General features: G+C 38.2%; 1 protein-coding gene across 1 annotated transcript in view; it reads left to right on the forward strand.

The window, feature by feature from the left end:
- The window catches only part of uxs1 (UDP-glucuronate decarboxylase 1), a 65,035-nt gene extending 41,968 nt beyond the window's left edge, over positions 1 to 23,067 (forward strand). Inside the window, exons 10-15 of the mRNA XM_072577566.1 lie at positions 1,379 to 1,498; positions 6,333 to 6,376; positions 12,720 to 12,780; positions 14,414 to 14,471; positions 16,414 to 16,517; positions 22,240 to 23,067. Coding sequence (XP_072433667.1) covers positions 1,379 to 1,498; positions 6,333 to 6,376; positions 12,720 to 12,780; positions 14,414 to 14,471; positions 16,414 to 16,517; positions 22,240 to 22,371 — 519 coding nt within the window. The 3' untranslated portion in view covers positions 22,372 to 23,067. The remainder of the gene's footprint in view (positions 1 to 1,378; positions 1,499 to 6,332; positions 6,377 to 12,719; positions 12,781 to 14,413; positions 14,472 to 16,413; positions 16,518 to 22,239) is intronic.
- The last annotated feature ends 292 nt before the right edge of the window (positions 23,068 to 23,359 follow it).

Here is a 23,359-nt window from a genome sequence, read left to right on the forward strand (position 1 = left end):
TGATCAGATAATTTTTAGCAGTATATTGTGCAACTCATGAAGGCACTTAAAGCTGCCACTTCCAGTCTTTGTCTCTCTCTGATTACCCTGGAAAAGTAAGGCATCTCAACACTATTACCAACAGATCAAACAAGCTGTTTGATACTGCTGTTGTGCAGTAGAAGCCATGAACAGGATGCTGCCACTAAGCCAAAAAAAGTACAGCCTTTCTCTCAAATGTACAATGTGTATGAATTTTTGTGCCTATGTGATGCTAGGAATGTATGACACGTGTACCAAAGACTGGTGTATTCAAAAGCATGTCTGTTCAGCTGTTTGCATCAGGCAAGGCACTTTGGAGTATTTGTGCATGCAAAACTCAAAGCATGTGTCCAACACCAGGTGTGGTTCTACATTTGGGCATAATTTGCTAAATAATCTTGACTTTGCTGACAGCCAGTTAACAGTGCAGTCAAATTCAGTGTAATGTATTTGTGCATATTGGAAGCTATATATAAGCATACACAGAACCCTGTTTGCAGAATATGTATACATATTACAGTTAATTCAACTTGCTATAATGGAACTACCAGTCACCAGTTCATTTGTCATGGCAATGCCTTGACTAATCAAAATAAACTTGGCTGTTAACGATTTGTCGTCATTTAACTAATGTATTCTCTATGGCAGTATCTATACTCAGAGTACGCTTGTCAACCAATCATCTCACACTTCTCATACATATAAGATATTTCCTTTTAATATTGTTCTTGTGAATCTTTCGATGATTGCAAGACAAAAAACTTAGACAAAATTCTTTATTCAGTAATATAAAGTTTTTTTTATGCTTGATGTGAATGAGCTGCTATGAAGCTTTAAGCATTGAAGTCTTGCTCCTTGTCTACATAGAGAGAACTCATTGCCTTTTTCTGTATAAAAGCCATCTTTTGGTCAAACTCTCTTGCTTCAGAAATCATGAATATTATTACTGATTGTGCAGTAAATTTGAATAATTTTACTAATATTCCGATTGGTAGTTTGTCCTTGCTATTAACATTGGTCTTTGGATTGGAGTATTAATCTTCAGAATACTTCAGATTAATTGTCTAATTATTTCACACTGACTATAGTCTTTATAGTTATTGTTGTACAGTGTCCTTCAGCTCCTTCATGACTTTTACAGATATGTCCTCTGGCAATTCATGCTATTTTGTATGTTATTTCTGCAATTAGCAGCTGTGTTAGTTGTGGTCCAACTTATGAAGTCATTGCTAAATTAGTTGATAGCTGACGTGGATTTAATGAATTTTGCTCAATCCATACATTATACTTTTAAAATCAATGTATTATTCAGGACATAAGAGCAAAGAGCATAATCTCCTATGTCTGTTTATTACAGGAAGGAGTAGAAGTTCGAGTTGCAAGAATATTCAATACATTTGGTCCTCGAATGCATATGAATGATGGCAGAGTAGTGAGTAACTTTATTCTGCAGGCTCTCCAGGGAGAAAGCCTGACAGTGAGTACAAGTTGCCAATATTTTTTATCCTGCACATTTAAAAGTATTTTAAAAATGCATTGAACTTTGCACTTGCACTTTAGAGTGTTATCTGAATGACTTATTATTGTTCTTTTCCAGGTATCTGTTATTTTCCATAGTATAAAGATGTATAAAAGGTATTAGGTTTCCTCTTGATTTTTTTTTGAGTTCAGATTAGATCTGAACTTTTTTTTTGCTTGATGGTTAGTAACTTGGTTTAACACTCCTGTCAAAATTAAATTACTGACCACTCCTAACAATATGAGCAGTTTATTGATGCTGTGTAATTAAGAGGAATAGACATGCATGATTAAATTTTGAGCGTTAGTAATAAACCCTTTTGGGGAAATCCAGAACCTTTCAGGATACAATTCTAACAGGTCTCTTGCAAGATTTAGAGTACTTAGAATGATCTACTGAAAACTTTCATTTTACTTAAATGAGTACTAATTGGCCATACCTTTGAACAAAGGAATCCTAGAATTTATTTTCCAATTTAAAAAGTCCCTTCAGAACAAAAAGCCATTTTGCTGCACTGCCACAATAACATGTTGAATAATCCAGTTTGCTGAAAGTTCTGCCCACTCAAAAATAAACACACCTTTCTCCCACTTGCTGTTTAGGTGGCCACCTCTTTTTCAGCCCTCTGTCACCTGCACCTTCCAGACAAGGGAAGTTAAATTTGATACTGTGGGCATAGGTGCCAACTCACGTGCAGCACTGGGGGAGCAGGACTGAGGCACCATCAGACCTGGCGGGTAAGTGTCATTGGCAACTTTCCCCACTCCCTCTCTTTTCTCTGATTTCCCAACATGGTGCTGATGTCAGTTTCACAGCACTGATGGCCCAGGATACTGGGCTAGATCAAGACAAAAACTGTGCACATGGTTAGCTTAAACCCAATTCTGTTTTCTATGTAAAGCAAACTCATCCCCACAGCTGAGGCCAAGTCTCAGTCAGCTGTGGAATAATGCTGAGGCAAGAGCACAATAGGCTACAATCAATAGTGAGAGACCTGCTAATAATTGCTCAGATTACATATGCCTTCAACATTTCAGTAGCTATTGTGGGAATGCCAATGGAGAAAGTAATGCTTCTGTTTGCTAGTCTTCTGTTAATATGACAATTCAATTAGACAGATATTGGGGGGAAAAAATTACTGTTAAATTGCTCTGATATGTTTTAACCAAATTATTGTGATGTAGTTTTCGTTCAAAATTATCATTGGATTCTCAGAACATGAGTGTCATTGGGAAAACTCCTTAAATAGGCATTTATTTTTAAGTACTCTTGGGATAGAAGCAACTCATTCCATCCATGTGTTCCTGAACTTTCCACAAACTACTTAAACTTCTGAAGCATTAGGTGAGTGCCAGAACATTGACTAGTAAATCTTTATTCCAAGGCAAACGTATCCTTTCTCAGATACAGAACCTCAATTGCAATCTAAGGGGTAGTTTCAATAAAGCTCTCTACAACTGCAGTAAGTTTTCTTCACTGTTTCACTAAAGGCCAATGTACATTCCCAATTGCTTGCTGTATCTACATGTTAACCTCCTATCCTTAAGTACAAGGACATCCAAATAAATCTGAACACCATCATTTAATGCTTTGTCACTATTTGGTACTGGATAATTATTTGGCTCCAGTCAGAGCTAAAGAACACACAAACTTGTCATTTACTGCAGCCCAGCAGGGTGGTTTTATTCTGTAGATGTGCACTCTGTAAAAGTAGGAAGCAACTCTGAACAAGTCCACAAACCAGCGCAACTCATTAGTGGTCATGTGACACATCTCTTAAAGGGACTCTATCCCAATGAAATATAATGTCACACTTTAAACCAGTAGAAGAAAAATATTTTAAAAAACAGTTTAAAAACCTCACATTTCCCTGATTTGTACTGTAGCAGCTACTTTTCTATCAGCTCACTTAATCTATTTGCTGATTCTCTGCAATTAAAATTGTGCAGTTTTGCTAAATGTGTTATTCGGACTAGAAATCTCGTTGTGTTGTAAGTATCATAGTGATACTGTTTACAATAGTACATCACTGTATCTCATCCGATTGCCATCATTTTGGTACAACCTCTCCCCTCTTGGTGCCATATCACTGCTGGAGATCTGCAGAAGGGACCCCTGCAGCTACCAGGCCAAAGACCATCTGCTGGAGCCATGACCCATGTGATAGTACTTAACCCCCACTGCCCACAGAACCTACTTGGATCATAGGGAGCCAGACATGTCTGGACACAAGACACAGCAACATTTTCCCCCTTGCCCTAGCTTGCAGGGTGGCAGCTACTCCCTCTTCAGGCCTGAAGAATGGTGTGCTGACCAAGCTCTGAAGCGCCTCTCATCCTGCAGGACACTGGCAGGACTGAATTTGGCATCCTCCCCGATCCCTGGATTTCGGACAGGACTGTGCTTAGCAATGCCCTCTGCCCCACAGCAGTGAGCAAAATGGAGAGGGACCAACAAGCAGTGGCCCTAGCAGACTCTACGGCAGCCAGCAAGGAAGAATGCTACAGACAACCAAAAAAGCTACCCAGGGCATCAGTCGCAATACAGCCAAGAGCAAGTGAGGAACCCAGCAAGTGATCTGGTGCAAGGGGCCCTTGGCTCAGATCGCAGGTAGCAACTCCCCTAGCTCTGCAGTTTGTGTTGACAGTAGGAGGTACTATAAATAAAATAGCTTATTTTTATATAGGTATTTTAAAATTTTGTTTCAAGTTTTTGTACCAATGTAGGAATGAAGTAACTTAAAATAGTGTATTTCAACTTGGGAGGTGCAGGTATAATTTTTTTTGTGTTAAGGAATGCTTTATGGAATGTAACTTCAGTTTTCACGTTAATTCCTCTGAGACTGTATGCTTCACTTAAGGCCCTTTTACATAAAATTGGAATTTTCAGGACCTCTGCAAAGCTTGACCTTGCACTTTATATTTGCAATTCCTGTCAGTGTGAACAGAGAAAGATTTAAACAGAAAAGCCTGAAAGTGGCTGTATGGTGCTTACTGATTGGGTGGTATGGTGGATCAGTGGTTAACACTGCTGCCTCTCAGCAACAGGGACCTGGATTAGAGTCCAGCATCAGGCGACTGTCTGTGTGGAGTTTGCACATTCTGTCCATGCAAGTGTAGGTTTCCTCCAGGTGCTTCGATTTTCCCCTCAAAGTCCAAAGTTATGCCGGTAAGGTGAATTGGCCATGCTAAATTGCCCCTACTGACTAGGGATATTCAAGGTAGGTGGGTTATCCATAGGAAATGCAGGGTTACAGGGGTAGAATAAGGGGCGTCGGTCTGGGTGGGATAGTCTTCAGAAGATCAGCGTGGACTCGATGGGCCAAATAGCCTGTTTCCACACTGTAGGGATTCTGTGATTACTGAGGCTGATGAATGAAATGCTCATTTTTGTAGATGGACAGGGAAACAACATCAAATAGCTTAGCTTATTAACTTTCATTCCCAATGAAGGGCTTATGCCCAAAACGTCGACTCTCCTGCTCCTCGCTGCCTTACCTGCTGTGCTTTTCCAGCGCCACACTTTTTGACACTTATCAACTTCTTGACCATCTATCTTCAGTGTTTATTAACTTGCTTTAAAACTTAGTTGTTTATAGGTAATTGTTTCAAATTCTGTCTGTTCAAAAATGATGGTTAAGAAAGTACCAAATGTTACCAGTTGGAATTGCTGGCCTGTTCACTTCACGTAGGCTCTGTGGGACTGGAGTGTTGAATCATCCTTTCGGGCAATATAAATTAATTTAGAATTTAATGATATGCGCAGTGAAATTCCATGGAAAGAGCCATGTCTTCTGGATGCTGTTCATGCATTTCATTAGGCCTCTGCTGTTCACATCTTGAAAATAATATAAGGCAAGTTGATAGCCATCATCAAATATGCTGACTGTGTCAAAATACATAGTCTGGTGAGTACAAAAGGAAAGGACATTTTGATCCTTGACAACGTTGAAGGACCCAACAGAATGCTCCATGCAAATTAAGGTACCTTGAGTTTGAGACATGGAAAGTACTTCAGATGCTGGAAAGCTAAAATAAAAGCAGAAAGTACCAAAGAAACTCATCGGGTCTGGCAGTATCTGTGGAGAGAGACAGCTTGTATTATGCGATTCGTGCTAATCTAGTGCCATCTGCAAATGTTGGTTGACGATTTTCTGTTCCTTCATTAGACATATTAATAAGTGTGATAATTTAAGGTCTCAGCACAGGTACCTGAAGAGCTCCACTTGTTAAATTCTGCAAATTTGAGCACATAGTGCAGATAAAAGACAATCACCAGCATCACCACCATTCTACCCTCCATCCCCACCAAACAATTTATAACTCGAATCAGTGTACAATTCAGGCAATCTCCTTTTTATATTCATTCCCTTTTTGGCATACATTAAGATTAATCAGAAATGAGAGGCTATTGTTATGAAAGAATACAATTCCAGCACCTCTTTTGTAAGAATTTGTTTAAATTTTCCACTTTCTTTTGACACAAGGTGCTTTCCCTAGTTCTCAACTCCTATACCAGGTGTATGTAGTCCTGGATCTAATCTGTGATCTTAAAGACCTCTTAATCAAGTACCTCTCATCCTCCTCCCTTCCAGAGAAGGAAGGAGACATGTTTCCTGCGTTTCTAAGTTTTCATGTAAAGTACTTGGCTATTATTGTTCCAAGGTTATTTTTGTATAATAGTGTAGTAGCATAGTTTCTAAAGTGTTATTAACTGGTAAAATACATTAAGGTCACAATACTTCACAACTTTTGGTTGCATTTTTAAATTTACTTTTTTTCTGTCTTCTCAGGTTTATGGTTCAGGATCACAGACTAGGTCTTTCCAATATGTAAGGTGAGATGCTATTATGTGCATGTTCTGTTGTCATATTTAAATTTATTTTGTGAACTATTTGTGAGTATTTAAAACTCTAATGGAGATGTTGGCAAGGAATGCAGATCAATTGAGTTAAGAAGGCCTTAAGGAGCCAGGTAAATAAATAGATCCAGGCAGTGGGAAGAGTGGGCAAATGTGCAAAGATTAAAATGATTAACTTGTAAGAATTTGGGAAGAGAGGAAATGTGTTACGATCCCAGTTGATTTTGTTGCTGGAAAAATCAGATCTCTGATTGCAATCTGACTTGATGACAATTTGTTTGTTCTTGGTTTAAACTAGGTGTGTTTACTGAATCTCAAACACACAATGCAGTAACTTTGGTTCAGTAATAAAGCAAGTTTATTGTGCAAAAGAAATGAAGATAAATAAAACAAACTGTTTACATTTAATGCAAGTTTATTGATTTTGAAATGCAATGGTAAAATGCAATCTCATTAATCCCTTACAGTACTCCTACCTGAGAAAATTCCCTTCTCTATCATATCTTTATGGCCTAATTTAACTCCTATCAATTCCCTGGCTAAATTCTGCAAATTTGAACACACAATCCTTTATCTGCACTGCCACCAGCACCACCTGTCTTCCACCTCCCATTCTGCCCCTGTCCCCACCAAACAATTTGCAATTCAAATCTATGTACAATTCATGTGAAACATTTCAATTTCATGACATTTTCCCCCCTCTACCCACTGCCTGGATCTAATTATTTACCCAGTTCTTCAAGGCTGCCTTAACCCAATATCAGATTTGGTCTGGATTCCTGATCAGTTTGATATCTTTGAGCATTCATACAACTGAACATAGACTTTCTCAGCTTCAAATAACTTCTTCAAAATTTTAACCAAACATTTCGGGTCTGGAGATTTCAAACTAAACTCTATTCACTGAGGTAACCGATTTGTTAACAGTTCTAAGCTATCTTTTTTTTCTTCAGGAGTAACTGTTTTACATAGCTAGTTTCAACCAGGACTTCTGCAAAGCTCGAACCAAAAGGGCTTTTCAAGCAATGAGTGTTTACCCAAGTCCTAAAACAACATCATTCCAATCCTTCTAACTGAAGGCTAATATGTTAAACTGTTTACTTTGTTTCATAAGAAAAACTCCCAATGTGAACAAATTTCCATTAGCCTTCACAATCCTTACAAACCATGGCTTCACAAGGCCTCCCGAGTTAACCATCAAAGCCTTCCATAGACTGAAATCTGCACACCACTGATTCTTGTTCTAAAACAAAAGATATTAATATATATATATAAATCCCACACATTGCAATGCAAAATATAAAGACTGGAAAAAAAAAGAGAAGGCAAGATAATTCCTCAATATTCTGTCAATCAAGGGAGGGATTTGGTAGTGGATAAGTACGGTTCATGAAGTGAAAACATTTATCCGCATTTCCATATTTTTGGCCATTCATTTGTGCATGCTGAATATAAGGAATGTGAGAACAAATAGTTGTCCCTGAGCTTAGTTTTACTCTACAAAGAGTTTCAGTCCTGATACTAATGCTAGCTCAACAACAGCCTATTGTTTTTCAGGAGCACTAGCAGCAGAGAATTAATTCTCCTGCAGTCACAGGTTCTCACCTGAAGTTGAGGAACAAGTGATATTAACAATCTAGCATATTACCAGTTGTAATCTCTGGTGTCAATAGCATTAGGGAAGAGTATTTGCTGGTTTTACTTTATGCAGGGGGCGCTTTGAACTTGGCTACTTATCACTGTACTTTGATTGCTCTGCTGTCTTAAAGACTGCTGAAATTACTTAGGGTTCACGTGAGGCTAGTATTTAAAATTGGTGCTTCCATTTTCGACTCTAATGCAAAAGCAAAGTGCAAAAGATGTTGGAAATCTTAAAATGAAAGTAGAAGATTCTGGTACTGTTCAGATCTGCATCTTTGAAAAGAGAAGTATTAATGTTTTGATGACTTTTCAATGAGTTCTAATGAAAGTCAGAATTAATAGCATTATCCATCTGGAGCACATATTGTTTATATAATTTTCCAGGATGCGTACATAGAACATAACAGCACAGTACAGGCCCTTTGGCCCTCGATTTTGCGCCGATCCAAGCAATGGTCCCAAAACAGATCCTTGCGGAACACCGCTGGTAACTGCACTCCAAGATGAACTTTATCATCGACTACTACCCTCTGTCTTCTTCCAGCCAGCCAATTCCTAATCCAAACCTCCAACTCACCCTCAATGCCATACCTCCGTATTTTTTGCAGTAGCCTACCATGGAGAACCTTATCAAATGCCTTACTAAAATCCATATACACCACATCTACCGCTTTACCCTCGTACACCTCCTTAGTCACCTTCTCAAAGAATTCAATAAGGTTTGTGAGGCACGACCTGCCCTTCACAAAACCATGCTGACTGTCCTTGATCACATTATTCCTATCCAGATGTTCATAAATCCTATCCCTTACAATTCTCTCTGAGACTTTGCCCACAACAGAAGTGAGACTCACCGGCCTATAGTTACTATGGTTATCCCTACTCCCCTTCTTGAACAAGGGAACCACATTTGCAATACTCCAGTCTTCTGGCACTATTCCTGTAGACAACGAGGACATAAAAATCAAGGCCAATGGCTCTGCAATCTCCTCCCTTGCTTCCCAGAGAATCCTAGGATAAATGCCATCAGGCCCAGGGGACTTATCTATTTTCACCCATTCCAGAATTTCCACCACCTCTTCCCTACATACCTCAAAGCCATCCATTCTAATTAATTGTGACTCAGTATTCACATCGGCAACAATGTCCTGTTCCTGAGTGAATACTGATGAAAAGTATTCATTCAGTGTCTCCCCAATCTCTTCAGCCTCCACAAGCAACTTCCCACTACTATCCTTGACTGGACCTATTCCTACCCTAGTCATTCTTTTATTCCTGCTAGCCCACAGTGCGGACTCCAGTAACCACCAGTCCCCAGTGGGGACACCAGTAACCACCAGTCCCCAGTGGGGACACCAGTAGCCACCATCCCAGAGTGGGGACACCAGTAACCACCATCCCAGAGTGGGGACAGCAGTAACTACCAGCCTGCAGTGGGGACACCAGTAACCATCAGCCCAGAGTGGGGACACCAGTAACCACCAGCCCAGAGTGCGGATGCCAGTAATCACCAGCCCAGAGTGGGAACCATCTCACTTGAGAAACTGATGGAACTTATTCTTTAGCTGTTGATGTCTTATAGATAGCAGTTTTCCTTCAATATAATTTAAGGGATAAATTTCAAAAACTTTGAGTTAAAATAGTTATTCTGCAATTCAAAAAATATCTGATTTGGGGAGAAAACCAAGCATTTTCTAATTAGCAGGACTTATACACTTAATGGTAAGATCCTAGGGAGTGTTGCTGAATAAAGAGACCTTGGAGTGCAGGTTCGTAGCTCCTTGAAAGTGGAGTCACAGGTAGATAGGATAGTGAAGAAGGCGTTTGGTATGCTTTCTTTTATTGGTCAGAGTATTGAGTACAGCAGTTGGGAGGTCATGTTGTGGCCGTACAGGACATCGGTTAGGCCACTGTTGGAGTATTGTGTGCAATTCTGGTCTCCTTCCTATTGGAAAGATGTTGTGAAACTTGAAAGGGTTCAGGAAAGATTTACAAGGATGTTGCCAGGTTTGGAGGATTTGAGCTATAGGGAGAGGCTGAACAGGCTGAGGCTGTTTTCCCTGGAGGCTGAGGAGCAGCCTTAAAGAAGTTTACAAAATCATGAGGGGCATGGATAGGGTAAATAGGCAGTCTTTTCCCTGGGGTCGGGGAGTCCAGAACTAGAGGGCATAGGCTTCGGGTGAGAGGGGAAAGATATAAAAGAGACCTAGGGGGCAACCTTTTTGCAGAGGATGGTACGGGTATGGAATGAGTTGTCAGAGGATGTGGTGGAGGCTGGTACAATTGCAACATTTAAGAGGTATTTGGATGGGTATATGAATAGGAAGAGTTTGGAGGGATATGGGCCGGGTGCTGGCAGGTGGGACTAGATTGGGTTGGGATATCTGGTCGGCATGGACGGGTTGGACTAAAGGGTCTGTTTCCATGCTGTACATCTCTATGACTCTGAGATGTAGAATAGGTTGAAATCAAGAATTGTAAGATGTATTAAGGGGAGAAGAAAACAGTGCCGTAGCGCTGGGGTTAGAAATGATATTGAAGCAGCAGTGTTAACATTAGCAAGTAGATGATTCAGGAGAAAGTACTAGACATGACGACGTTTTATTTCTGGGTGAATAGGATCAGACTGCAGTCAAAGCAGCCAACCCAGAAACCCATTCAGTGACAGTTACAAGGGGTGCTGGGTATCAAAGATGACTGTTTAAAAACATTCTCCTTATTGTTCTGGGGATTTATCCCCATTATAATGGAAGAAGTAAGGCATTCTACCCCTACAGCCCCTCACACTCCATGCCCCTCAAGAAGCAATGCCAAACTATGCCTATTCACCAATTATATGCCACACAGGACCACTGAAACCTATAGTGACAATAGGATGTTTTTTAAAAAAAACTTTTGAAACATCCAATCATTCGTTATTAATTTACCACTTTCTTTAGGAAAAATCCTTTTGATGTAGGCCAATAAAAGTGTCAATCAACCAGACCATAATAGTATCAATAGAGAAACTGCAAGCACTTGAAACCCCTATCTTGTGTAAATAAATATTGTGAATTTGCAAAAGAAAACACTGTCAGCGTTGACAATCAAAGTTTTCCTTGGGACTCACTGGGTTCAATAGTTTTAATGAATGTCTAGGCTTTTAGCCAGAAATAAAAAAGTATGTTTGTTCAGACATAAGTTTCTCTAACTGAGCAGGCGCTAATTTCGTAGATTTAATTCTAAAATATTGTACATTGTTATATTGTGCTAACCTTAAAGGCTTAACATTAAGACCCCTATCACAGTGCCACCCACTTGCCTGTATTGCCTATAAATATTTTGAACAATTTTTTTAGTCACATTAGTTAGAGGGTCATATAGACAAGGAGGAGGAGTGGGCCATTCAATGCCTTGAGTCTGCTTTGCCAATCTGTAGGATCATGGCTGATCTGATTGTAACCTCAAATCCTATTCCTGTCCATTGCTGATAACCTTTCACCCCCTTGCTTAACTCGAATCTATCTAGCTCTGCCTTAAAAATATTGAGGAATTCTGTTTCCATCACCTTTTCAGGAAGACCATGCCAAATGCTCATGACCCTCTGAATAAAATGTTTCAACTAATTTCAGTTGTAAATGGCTGATCGCTGATTTTGAAACAGCGACCAGTAGTTATGGATTCTCCTATAAAATAAAACAGGAAATATCTTCTTCACATCTATATTGTCAGACCAGCTCTTAATCTTCTAAACTCTGAATGGTACAAGCCTAACTTAGTCAACCTTTCTTAATAAGAAAACAATTCTTCATTTCAGGTATTAATTTGGTTCTCTGAACTGCTTCAGTATATTTGTAATCATCTTTAAATAAGTTAACAAATACTTGGCATAGGATTTCAAATGTGCTCTCACCAGTGCCCTATAAAATTGAAACATAACTTCCCTAATTTTTGTGTTTAATTCACTTTATAAATGATGACTTTTAGTGGATTTCGTAATAACTTGTACCTGCGCAATGCATTTTGAAATATAATGTTGTCCTCTTTCCACCCTGTTTAGTATATAACAGATGTATAATTTGCACATCCCCAAAGCATTGTTCATTGTGATCCCTGTTTGCTGTTTTCTAGATTTCTAAGTGTATTTTTGGCTGTGACTGGGAACTGTTGGAGAGCAATAGTGGTGTTTTTTAAACAGTAAAGTGGTCTAGTCTGTTATAATCAATAAAAAGAGACTGAATATGGGAATGCTTTCATAGTATTGAAAGTTTTCACCTTAATTTTCATTTTTTTGAAATATTAAACTATGAAAGCAAAGTTTCAGTTTTACTATGAAAATTATTTTTAATGTATATGTTTTGAAGTACTCAACTACTTTGTTTCCAAATGTTTACTGTGAACAAGTTATAAGTTGCTTACGTAGAATTGAGAAGTTACAGAAAGTATTGAATTTCTTGGGTGACCTCTAGTTTAAAGTGATTGCTGTTTTTTATGGTTTGCATTGTTCCCTACATTATATAGCGACCACCTTTCTAGAGTGCTTCATTGATAAAATGCTGAGAGATGTCTGGTGTTTGTGACAAATGCTATATGAATGCACACTTTAAAAGAATGATGCTTTTGTATTAAATTCATTTAACGTAGACCATATATAACAATGCAGTGCATGTTCATTTTAATGTTTTCATTTTCCTTGCAGTGACCTTGTGAATGGATTAGTGGTTTTAATGAATAATAATGTCAGCAGTCCTGTGAATGTGGTATGTAACTTTGTGTCCTAGTAATTTTTATTCTGACTATTCACTTAAAATCAAATGTTTGTTTGGCATTATTTCCTAGATAGAACTGGGCAGTTGCTTAATTAGGAGTTCTGGAATCTGTAATTTAAAAATGGTCTTCTAATAGTATTGCAGTTGTAGGTGGTGCTGTAAGGATAGCGTTACACAATTCTTTGATTTGAGTGGGATATAACCTGCCATCACCTGTGTGTCCACTTGGTGGCTATCTCACTAAGTCAATTAGAGCAGGAAAAACATTCTGGAGCGTGAGGCAGGCAGAGCCACCCAATGAATATTTGTCTTATTTTTCACAGAAGTATGCAGTAGTGGGAATGAATAATGTTAAAGGAGCAAGTGGGAAGAACTTTGGTAAAGGGAAGTAAGTTGTAGATACCAAAGTGAAAAGACACTTTGCCCTACTGGCATGTATCTTAGAAAGCTGAGGTATGTCAGGAACAAATAGTACAAGCATTGATCAGTCGTCCATAAATTCTTGAATATGCAGTAGGAATAAAATACTGGAGGATTGTCAGTGCGGCAGCATTTTGTTTTTTAAAAATGTAAAATATTTGAACATGGATCAGTAAATCCTACATAACGGTGGATAAGTTTCAGAAGGTCAAAATACAGGATGAAGTTAATCGTTTCAGAACTAACTGTTGCTGGCAAAGTTGAATTGTTTGAGCAATACAGGAGGATATGGGCTGAGAGCAGTCAGGTGAAACTTAAAGCAGAGAAAATTAATGTCATATATTTTCGAAGGCACAATTGAACAATATCTGCACTGATCAGTAAAATCTTCAAAGCAGTAAATGAGCAGAGAAACTAAGGATTTGGGTGCACAAATCTTTACAGTGAGGGCAAATTATTTGATAAAAATCAGTTGATGCATTGTACAGTAATTTGTGAATGCATACAGGCTTAGTAAGTAAGAATATTAAATAGAAAACCCACATTTTAAAAAAAATTGATTGCAGTTAGTATAAAGTCACTTTTAAATGTACTATTTTTGGAAGGGTTTCCACACTAGAGGTTATTGCCAGATTTTTTAAAAATTGAGAAGCTTGCGATATATATGAATAAATGTAATGCAAGTATTTATAATTATGAAGAATTTTGATACAGTAAACGGTAATAGATGGAATAAATGAGAAAACAATAATGGAAAGAAAGGTTAGAGGAATTTTCTTTAGCATAGAGGTTAGTAATACTTGTAATGTCAAATCCATTTAATTGTAGAAACAGAGTTCATAATAGTTTCTAAAAGAATAAGTTTGAAAAGAAGAGAATTCGAAAGGAAATAGCCTTGGGACTAATAGGGTATTTTTTCAGAAAGGCAGTTTAGATTCAATTAACAGAATAGCTTTTGTCTGCTGTATATAAAAGTCTAAATGTGATCATTGCTTCATAATGCAGCATTCAAGATCAGTTCACTTAGATTTTAAATATTTGTGTAATTAAATATTTTCAGGAATATACTGCAGTAATTAAAAATTAATTCAATTATATCAAATTTTAAAACTCTAACAAGTTAACAAACCAAAATTACTAGTTGTGTCTGAACTTTTTAAATGTATTCATTTTGTTTAATACCAACTGCATTTACTTTTCCCAGGGCAACCCAGAGGAGCACACTATCCTAGAATTTGCCAAATTGATTCGGGGCCTTGTTGGTAAGGTTTTGTTTTACTTTGGCAAACTGGAAAAGAAAGGGATCTCAGTCTTGGGGTTCAAGTACTTTGATAAGATTAAGCCATTTACCCCATTAAACCTACTTCATCTTTTGAATCCTGAAAAGTCATTTCCTGCCTTCCAAATCTCTCATACTATAATTCAAATATAGTGAGCTTTTAAAGATCTTGATTTTGGAAATTTTCATAACTTTAATCTCACAAATTTATCATTGTAATCTCAATTGGTTTGCCATTTATTGAGATTATGCCCTTGGTTGGAGAGTTATCATCTTGGGTGAAGGAATTTGAGATAGTTACTTTGAATGTGCTGGATGATGCAAGTAGTTGATGGCAAACACTTGCCTTGAAAGAAAAGGAACGTTGCAAGTTTAATAGAAAAAAAGTAGTTACCAAACCAAAGATTAATGTTTGGAAGTGAATCAAAAGTTTATTCACCAAGATCAGTTTTAAAATATGTCTTAATATTTCCACACCTTCATTTTGCATTTATTTTGAGAAAGAATTTCAGACTGTGAGGCCTAACAAGTAAAAGTAAGGATGGCTATGATGGAGTATAAGGCAGAAGCAATACGTGTACTCCAAACTGACATGAAAGAAAGCATCATCAGACCTTTTGCACAGACTGTGGGTTTTTTTAAGATTCCCTACAGTGTGGAAACAGGCCCTTTGGTCCAACAATTCCAGACCAAAACTCCAAAGAGTAACCCACCCAGACCAATTTGCCTCTGACTAATGCACCTAACACTATGGGCAATTTAGAATGGACATCTTTGTGACTGTGGGAGGAAATCAGAGCAGCCAGAGGAAACCCACACAGATACAGGGAGAATGTGCAAATTCCACACAGTCGCCCAAGGCTGGAATCAAACCTGGGTCCCTGGCGTTGTGAAGCAGCAGTGCCAACCACTGAACCACCACGCCGCCCAATGTTGCCTTATTTAAAAAACACAGCTTTACTATAATTTCCAAACAAATATCAGGGAAGTAACTATGAACTTTAACTTGGCTGCTTAAGGGCAATTATAGTGACACTTTAGGCTGTGACATAATTGTTTGCTTTTTGTTTCAGAACCTCAAACCAATTGGTCATTTAAATAGACTTTGGATTCCTAGACTTTAGACTATTGGTTCTGTTGGTTTTCTGTGAAAGCCTTTTTTTTTTGTTTTGAAGCATTCACTCAGTCTTGTCATTCACTCAACCTATGAATTACAAAATTAAAAATTTGATGGTTTTGTCAGGGTCATTACATGGAGTATTTCAGGACTTGTCAAAGTGGAGAACAGGATCCCAAAGTCTTGAGCTGAAATTTTGGGATTACAAGCTTTGGGGGAGCAACGTCTGCGGTGGTGCTCTGGCCATGTTATTCATTTCTTCTTCCTGTCTCGCAGGGTTCTGCTTTAACAGCTTTATTGACTGATTATACCTTCCTTGGAAGCTTTTTGAAAAATCAACATATAAAATTATATTCTCACCACCTCCTTTATATCACAGGGCTTGAACGAACCCAGGTGTTTTCTATCTTTCTTTAGCTTATTTTCAGTTATTTTTCCATCATGTGGGTCTCCTTGTAATTTAAGTTGCAGATTGATGTTTTAGAATGAATGAACACAAGGACTCTTAGACTCTAGCCTATTGAAATTGGACAGTGTACGTGATCTATCAGCTTTTAATACCCTTTCCTTGCCTGCATTCTTTCTGTCTCTTGAGAGAACCTTTGTTTAGTCTTGCTGCCTTAACACAGCTCAGCAAGTTTAATTTGGAAGGTCAAGTATTTCTTCTTTGAGCTCAGCTTCCAAATTGTTGCAGGGCCAGAAGATTAATGTGGTCAACTTAAATGTTGTCTATTTGCTGTTTTTTCTGAAACCTTTGGATATTTGACTTTTGTTTTAAACAATGTTGTTTTCTTCTTCTATCCAAAAGGGAGCAAAAGTGACATCCTGTCTCTTCCAGAAGCACAAGATGATCCCCAACGAAGAAATCCAGATATCAGAAAAGCCAAGATGATGTTGGGATGGGAGCCTGTGGTAAGGACACATTAAATTCTCAATCTCTAAAATGGGAAGGAATGGTAAATTGGATAATGTCCAGTTGCTATCAAATTAAATGTTATCTTTATCATATGTTTTGAATATGTTGGTTGAGGAAAGCATTACAAGTCATATTTCACTGAATTAGAATAGCTTTAAAACTGGATTGACCAAAGCACTTCCAGCATTCTTCCAGTACAGTGTTAGACAGAATATAAATCAGGAATTTAACCTTACATATATTAAAGGTATCACAGCATTCATCGGGGTCTTTAATTCTTTATTTTTGGGGGTGTGGGCGTCATTGGCAAGGCCAGCATTTGTTGCCCATCACTAATTGCCTTTAACTGAGGGCCATCATTTGTGTGAATATGGAGCAAGAGCAGTTACCATTAATCTTAGTTCTCAGACCAGACATTTTAGATTCTGATTATTCAGGGTAATACCATGAGAATGCAGCAAAGTTTGGTTGTGTCCATACTGCACCTTTTTTTTAAATTCCTATTGCCCATGTAACAGGGTCCTGAATACTTATTCTGTCATTTTTATCATGCACACTTGCATCAAACTGTGAGCACGGCCGATCTTAAACTGGCTTCCAGTGGAACTCTTAACACAGTCTGGATTAGTTAACAAATTATTACCGATATTAAAAACATTTCTAATTGGTTTTTTTTCTGAAGCTTACAAGCATGGGATGGTTGAGCAGTTATTACAGTTGATAGCATGTCTGTCATGCTTAACTGTTTGTATTTGGGTCAGTTTGATGTATTGAAGTGCAAAATAAAGTGCTTTAATTTGCTGATGAATTAAAGTTAAATTTCACCAGCTCTTGCAGTGCGATTTTAATCCATGTCACCAAAATATCAACTTGGGCCTCTGAAGTACCAACTGTGTTTCAGCATCACTCTGACCATCTCTGTAATATAGAATGAAAACTAAATTGTACTAGCAGTGTAGAGAAGTAGTCCATGGAATTTACAAATGTGAGTTTTCTATGTTAGTGTGTTAAGGAACTAACTGGGCTATTGTTGATTTAGTAAAAGGGAAAAATATAAAGTCACCACAGTCCTACCAGGATTGTATTGTAAGCCAGTCGTCCAGTCAACTGAGTTAACTAAACCCCAGTTTGTGTCTAGTATTGCTTAATGAGTAAAGGTTGATTAATAACCTTGTAAACTGGGATCTTTAGGGAAGGGTGAGCATGAAATGGAAAAAATTAATATTAATTTGAGAGTAATTTAGTTAAGACTGAAGCTAGGATCTTAAATCTAAATAAACAATGTGGGTACATAAGTTCTGAAGAAGAGGCATATCAGACTTGAAACATTAACCCTCCACTCACTCAACAGATGTTGCCAGACTTCCTGAGTTTCTCCTGCGTTTTCTGTGTTTACCTTAGATTTCCAGTGTCCACAGTATTTTGCTTTTATATAGGTATGAGAGGTGCATTGGCTGAAGTAGAATGAATAGCAAACTTGCTACAAAACAGAAAATGAGAATTAGGAATTGTTACTGCTGATTAATCAGAGCTAGTTTTGAATAAGGGTCACTGGACCCGAAAGAATAACTGATCTCTCTTCATGGATGCTGCCAGACCTGCTGAGCTCTTCCAGCAATGCGTGTTATTGTTTCTGATTTCCAGCTTCCATAGTTCTTTTTGTTTTTATTCACAACAACTTTGACTCTAGAATCAGAAAGACACTTCCAAGATATGAACATGTAACAAAATTGAGGTTGAAGTTAACACAGACAGGCTTGTAGCATAGGCATGGAATAGACAAATTAGCTTTGAAGATAGGTCTGAACTAATATTTCAGGTGAGGTGAGGAGCATGACTGTGTGCTGTGTATAGTTCCTAAAGTTATTCCATTCAGTGTAGACTGCCAGGGGTACAAATTGAAGCCAAGAACTTTGACTTGTAAGTAAAATCAGAAGTTTAGAATGAACACTAAAATGACAAAAACAGTATTAGAGAAACACATCAGAAGAAACTAGGGTGAAGATCGAAATGGATGCCATCACATTGAAGCAAGTAGATAAGCTGTCTACTTGGGATAAGTAACAATCAAGATGGCAGATGTGATATGAAAGTTAGAAGAATGATACAAGTAATTTTGAGACGATGAACGAAATGTTAACAAGAAACCTTGAGCTTGTAACAAGGAAATAACTCATAAAATCATACATTCTATCCTCCTTTCCATATGTTTCAGAAGCCTCAGCAATGAATAAAGATCTAAGACAAAATAGGATCAACCAGTTTAGTTGGCTGGATGCGCAATGCATAATGACACCAAAAGCATGTTGGTTCAATTCCCAAACTGGCTGAGCTCACCATGAAGGTTCATGAAGGTTCCGCTTTCTCAACCCTGTTGGAGGCATGATGACTTTCAAATAAAACTAACCACCAGTCTTCTGTCTCTAAAACAGCAGCCTGTGGTCCTCTGGAACTACAGCAACTTTTGCTTCACTTGAAGAAAAATTAAGAGACCTTTAAAATGTTGCTGCAAAGATATGTGGTTGTAAAAGGAATTTTTGACAAAAGACCAGGTGAAGAGATGCTTGAAATTGGAAGAACAAAAAACTCTTGGAAGGAGACATCCAAAAAGGAAAATGTGCCTGAATTAACCATTTGATCATATCTGAAATAAGAGACCTATTCTCAAAGGTAAAATGGAGGGCAGCAGAATAGCATCTTGACTTGGATCTAATTGGCGGATAGGTGTCAAGTGTGGTCCGAGTTGAGCTGTAGTAGATGTGTGATGAACAAGATAAATGTGTAACATATCATGACAGCGTTTGACAAGGGTCCTTATGGTAGATTGGTTAGCAAGGCTAGATCTCATGGAATACCGGGAGAGCTAGCCATTTGGATATTGAACTGGCTTGAAGGTAGAAGACCGAGTGGTGGTGGAGCATTCCTATTCAGACTGGAGGCCTGTGACCAGTGGTGTGCCACAAGAATCAATCCTGGGTCCACTACTTTTTATCATTTATATAAATGATTTGGATGTGCACGTAGGAGTTAGTTAGTAAGTTTGCAGATGACATCAAAATTGGAAGTGTAGTGGACAGTGAAGAAGTAAAATGGAATCTTGCTCAGATGGGCCAATGGGCTGAGAAGCGACAGATGGAGTTTAATTTAAATAAACATAAGGTGCCGCATTTTGGGAAAGCAAATCAGAGCAGGACTTATACACTTAATGGTAAGATCCTGGGGAGTATTGCAGAACATAGAGATCTTGGAGTGCAGGTTGGTAGTTCCTTGAAAGTGGAGTTACAGGTAGATAGGATAGCGAAAAAGGCATTTAGTATGTTTTCCTTTATTGGCCAGAGTATTGAGTATAGGAGTTGGGAGGTCATGTTGCGGCTGTACAGGTCATTGATTAGACCATTTTTTTGGAATATTGCGTGCTGTTCTGGTCTCCCTCCTATCAAAAGGATGTTGTGAAATTTGAAAGGGTTCAGAAAGGAGGGAGGGGCTAAATAGACTCTGGCTGTTTCCCCTGGAGAATCGGAGGCTGAGGGGTGACCTTATTGAAGTTTATAAAATCATGAGGAGTATGGATAGGATAAATAGACAACGTCTTTTCCCCGGGATGGGTGAGTCCAGAACTAGAGGGCATAGGTTTAGGGTGAGAGGGGAAAAATTTAAGAGACCTCAGGAGCAACTTTTTCAACAGAGGGTGGTACGTGTATGGAATGAGCTGCCAGAAAAATTGGGGGAGGCTGGTACAATTACAACATTTAAAAGGCATCTGGAAGGGTATATGAGTAGGAAGGGTTTGGAGGAATATGGGCCAAGTGCTGGGGACTAGATTAGATTAGATTACTTAGTGTGGAAACAGGCCCTTCGGCCCAACAAGTCCACACCGCCCCGCCGAAGCTCAACCCACCCATACCCCTACATCTACTGCTTACCTAACACTACGGGCAATTTAGCATGGCTAATTCACCTGGCCTGCACATTTTTGGACTGTGGGAGGAAACCGGAGCACCCAGAGGAAACCCATGTAGACACGGGGAGAATGTGCAAACTCCACACAGTCAGTCGCCTGAGGCGGGAATTGAACCTGGGTCTCTGGCGCTGTGAGGCAGCAGTGCTAACCACTGTGCCACCGTGCCGCCCACATTAGGTTAGGATATCTGGTCAGCATGGACGAGTTGGGCCAAAGGGTCTGTTTCTGTGCTGTCCATCTCTATGACAGCAGACCGCGTGGGAGCAGCAGCTGTAATGTAGTGTATTCAGTAAGAAGAATAAGACCACATGCTCCTTAGAAAATTTGTGTCTAAAATAGTTAGCAAAACAGAGGAATTGGGGTATAGATGCAGTAATCTCTGAAAAAGATTGAAAAGGCCATAACAAAGAAAACAAGGCATTCAAAATTATTTCGAGAGGAATAGAATTGAAAGGAATAAGGACACTGGGAAAGATAGGGGTGGAAAGAAGACTGCTCGCATGATAGCATACTGAGAGATTATGTTAAATTAAGATTGAACAGGCTTGGATTCTTGGAACAAAGTCAGGACTGCAGATGCTGGAGATCAGATGAGTATGTTAAGCAGAAACCGAAGAGCAGGAGAATTAAAGTTTTGAGCATTATCTCTTCATTAGGAATGAGGGTTCTCGCATTCTTGTTTACGTAAAAGGCGTGGATTGAGGGGCCTGTTAAAGGCCCTGAACATAATGAAATGCTTTGATGAGGTAGATCTGAAGATGTTTCCACTTTTGGGGGAAACTGGAACTGGAGGCCACAAATGTGAGGCAATGACTAAGAAATCTAACAGGAAATACCGTTTCCCTACTATGTGGCTTGAGTGGAACTCACTATCACAAGTGGCAGAAAAGCTGCATGACATACATATATTTAGGGTGAGGCTAGATAAGTTTGAGGACAAATTGAGAAAGAAGGGTGGGAGGGTATTCGTGTAGAATTAAATACAGCATGAGCTCTCTGGTCTGTTTCTGTGCTGCCAGTTGATGTAACAGTCTTGGCATTGAAGCTGTTATCATGCTGCTGCCCAGGTGTAATTCATTTATACAGACACTGTAAGAGGTTTATAAATAATTTATGTGGGGCTGGAGAATTTATCGTTGTAGATTGAAATAAGTAGGTGTTATGTAGTAACTTATTAGAAAACTGGTATTAAATGAACATAAAATCGTTAATAGATTCTAGCTTTAGAAGGTTAGATTATCTATAGCTAGATAATCTAACCTAGTACCTACTACTGGGGCTTTAAACCTGTGTAAAAATACTGTCATTAAACAATTAGATTAAGGCAAGAAATGAACTCCCCACATACCGAACCACACTGAATACCTCTATAGCCTGCATTTGTTGAGATGCAAAATTTATTTTTACAGCTGATGCTTGAGAAAAATGTGGGATGTTGAACAGAAGTATTCTGGATTAGTTTCTGACACCTAGACAGGAATAAGGAGAATGTACTTCAAGTATTAACAGCAAAACTCCATCACTATTGTGCCAACAGTGAACGTTTAGAAAATCCACCCCCAAAAAACATATTGTTCTTGCATTCTTTAATTTCAATAAAGGAACTGTAATTCTGATTTCTCCTCATTGGCGAAACGTGCTGCATGTATATGGTTTTGATGACGTATGCTTAAAACATGTTCATGGGCTTCATAATCGAGCATAAACATGGAATCACATTTTTACTGTTTTACGTTTCTCTCTTATTTTTAAAATAGGTTCCTCTGGAAGAAGGCCTAAACAAGACAATTGACTACTTCCGTAAAGAGCTAGAATATCAGGCAAATAATCAATACATCCCCAAACCGAAACCTGCAAAAACAAAGAAAAGCAGACTCAGACACGCGTAATGGCTTCAACCAAGAACAGTTTTCCAACTACAGGGAACTGAATGAAAACTTGGTTTTTGAAGAAACTCCGAAGAAATTATATTAAAATTGAACTGGAATTTGATCTTTGAGCTTGCTTATACAGATGGATGTGCCTAAACAAAAATCAGATTTTTCTTGCACTTTTTAATCTGTTTTATTTAAAGTAGTATAGCAATATTGAGTTTTGTTGGCTGTTTTGTATTTTTGCTTTGATTTATTGTATTTGTCATGAGACTGTTACTCTTTGCTGTGAAGGATTTCTTCAAACCATTTTACATAAACAGAAGTGTTTAAAATGGGATTATTTATAACAAACGGTACTACTTCAATTTTGTTATTACGGTGTACAATACACTTCAACCAGGCTATCAGTGTTGTCAGGTGAGTAACAGTAACTAGAAACCTAGTTATTGCCATGTCAATTGTTCTTCAGCTATAGAGTTTTGCTCATTTGTTCTGAAGAGTGTTGTAAAATTGCTGTTTTGAAATTAGGGAGTATATTTCTTTTTCTAAGAATCTATTTGTTATATAAGAGGTTTTTTTAAAGAGAAGGGTAATCATTGCTTGAATCACTGCTACATTATGTATGTACTTGGAGGCGGGGGGGATGTGTGTAACTAGGTATGTGTTTTAATTGTGCTAACTTTAATAAAATATTGGTGGGGATATCATAGACTATTTTTACATTATTGAAAATTACAGAAAGGGTTTATTTTTAAGATACTTCATAATGCACATATCTTATACAGTTACATGTATATAGCTACATAAAATAATTATAAAAATCAGACATTCTTTACTCTGTTAACTAATTTCCAATTTTTAAATGAAAACTAAAAACCAAGTGATTGGTGCTATTCTGCTCGTTGCTTCAACTAGTAAGTAGAGAGAAGTTACCCACTGGGGTAAAAAAAAACTAGTGTTCACTATGTTAAGAAATTTAGAGCCACTGCATGTTACCCTCAGA

This window comes from Chiloscyllium punctatum, chromosome 9 (genome assembly GCF_047496795.1).
Source record: "Chiloscyllium punctatum isolate Juve2018m chromosome 9, sChiPun1.3, whole genome shotgun sequence".
NCBI lineage: Eukaryota > Metazoa > Chordata > Chondrichthyes > Orectolobiformes > Hemiscylliidae > Chiloscyllium > Chiloscyllium punctatum.